We start from the raw sequence: 1,193 nt of genomic DNA on the forward strand, positions 1-1,193 counted from the left end.
CGAGGCTGTGTAACTATGGTATTGAAGGAAGAAGTCAAAGCTGGACTGAAGGAACTGAGGAGAAATAAGGCTCCAGGAATTGATGGAATATCCACAGAGATGTTTTAACAAATGGATGCAGTGCTAGAGGTACTTACCCATCAATGCCAAGAAATTTGGAAGACAGCTACCTGGCCAACTGACTGGAAGAGATCCATATTTGTGCCCATTCCGAAGAAAGGTGATCCCACAGAATGCAGAAATTATCGAACAATATCCTTAATATCACATGCAAGTAAAATCTTACTGAAGATAATTCAAAAATGGTTGCAGCAGTATATTGACAGAAAACTTCCAGAAATGCAAGCTGGATTCAGAAGGGGAAGTGGAACAAGGGATATCACTGCTGATGTCAGATGGATCTTGGCTCAAAGCAAAGAATACCAGAAAGATGTTTACTTGTGTTTTATTGACTATGCAAAAACATTCGATTATGTGGATCACAACAAATTATGGGTAACATTGAGAATGGGAATTCCCGAACCCTTGATTGTACTCATGAGGAACCTGTACATAGACCAGGAGGCTGTCATTTGAACAGAACAAGGGGACACTGTGTGGTTTAAAATCAGGAAGGGAGTGTGTCAGATCCCCACCCACCTGTCAAAAAGTTGTGATTCCCCTTGGAGATGGTGGGAACTGTGTAGACCAAAGGGTCCCCAAAGACTACTCCATGGAAACCCAGCTCAGCACAAAGCTAACAAGGATGTATGGGAAGGGGTTCTAGAGGTCAAAGCAGCGTGGGAAGCATGTCCCAACAGGAAAGATCAAAAGGCTCAGGTTTGCCGGAACCTTCCTTGTGTGGGAGCCTCCATGAGCCTCCAATGGGGGTGGACAATATGCCCCACAAGCATCTGCCTGAGAGCAGGTGGGTGATGCAAGGGTTGGAAGGAATGCACTTTGGGAAACGTTTGTCTGAAGCTGTTGATGTCCCAGCCCAGCAGCACTGTCTGCTTCCAGGGAGACAGGTGTGAGAGGTCCTGGGGGAGGGAGACAGGTGTGAGAGGTCCTAGGGGAGGGAGACAGGTGTGAGAGGTCCTGGGGGAGGGAGACAGGTGTGAGAGGTCCTAGGGGAGACAGGTGTGAGAGGTCCTGGGGGAGGGAGACAGGTGTGAGAGGTCCTAGGGGAGGGAGACAGGTGTGAGAGGTCCTGG

General features: G+C 48.2%; 1 protein-coding gene across 1 annotated transcript in view; it reads right to left on the reverse strand.

Moving 5' to 3' along the window:
- The window catches only part of SH3TC1 (SH3 domain and tetratricopeptide repeats 1), a 159,421-nt gene that overhangs the window by 115,863 nt on the left and 42,365 nt on the right, over nucleotides 1–1,193 (reverse strand). Inside the window, exon 9 of the mRNA XM_007958513.1 lies at nucleotides 939–1,048. Within this exon, the coding sequence (XP_007956704.1) occupies nucleotides 939–1,048 (110 nt within the window). The remainder of the gene's footprint in view (nucleotides 1–938; nucleotides 1,049–1,193) is intronic.

The sequence above is a fragment of the Orycteropus afer genome, unplaced genomic scaffold (genome assembly GCF_000298275.1).
Source record: "Orycteropus afer afer isolate SDZICR_OR568_19922 unplaced genomic scaffold, OryAfe1.0 scaffold00999, whole genome shotgun sequence".
NCBI classification, from domain to species: Eukaryota; Metazoa; Chordata; class Mammalia; order Tubulidentata; family Orycteropodidae; genus Orycteropus; species Orycteropus afer.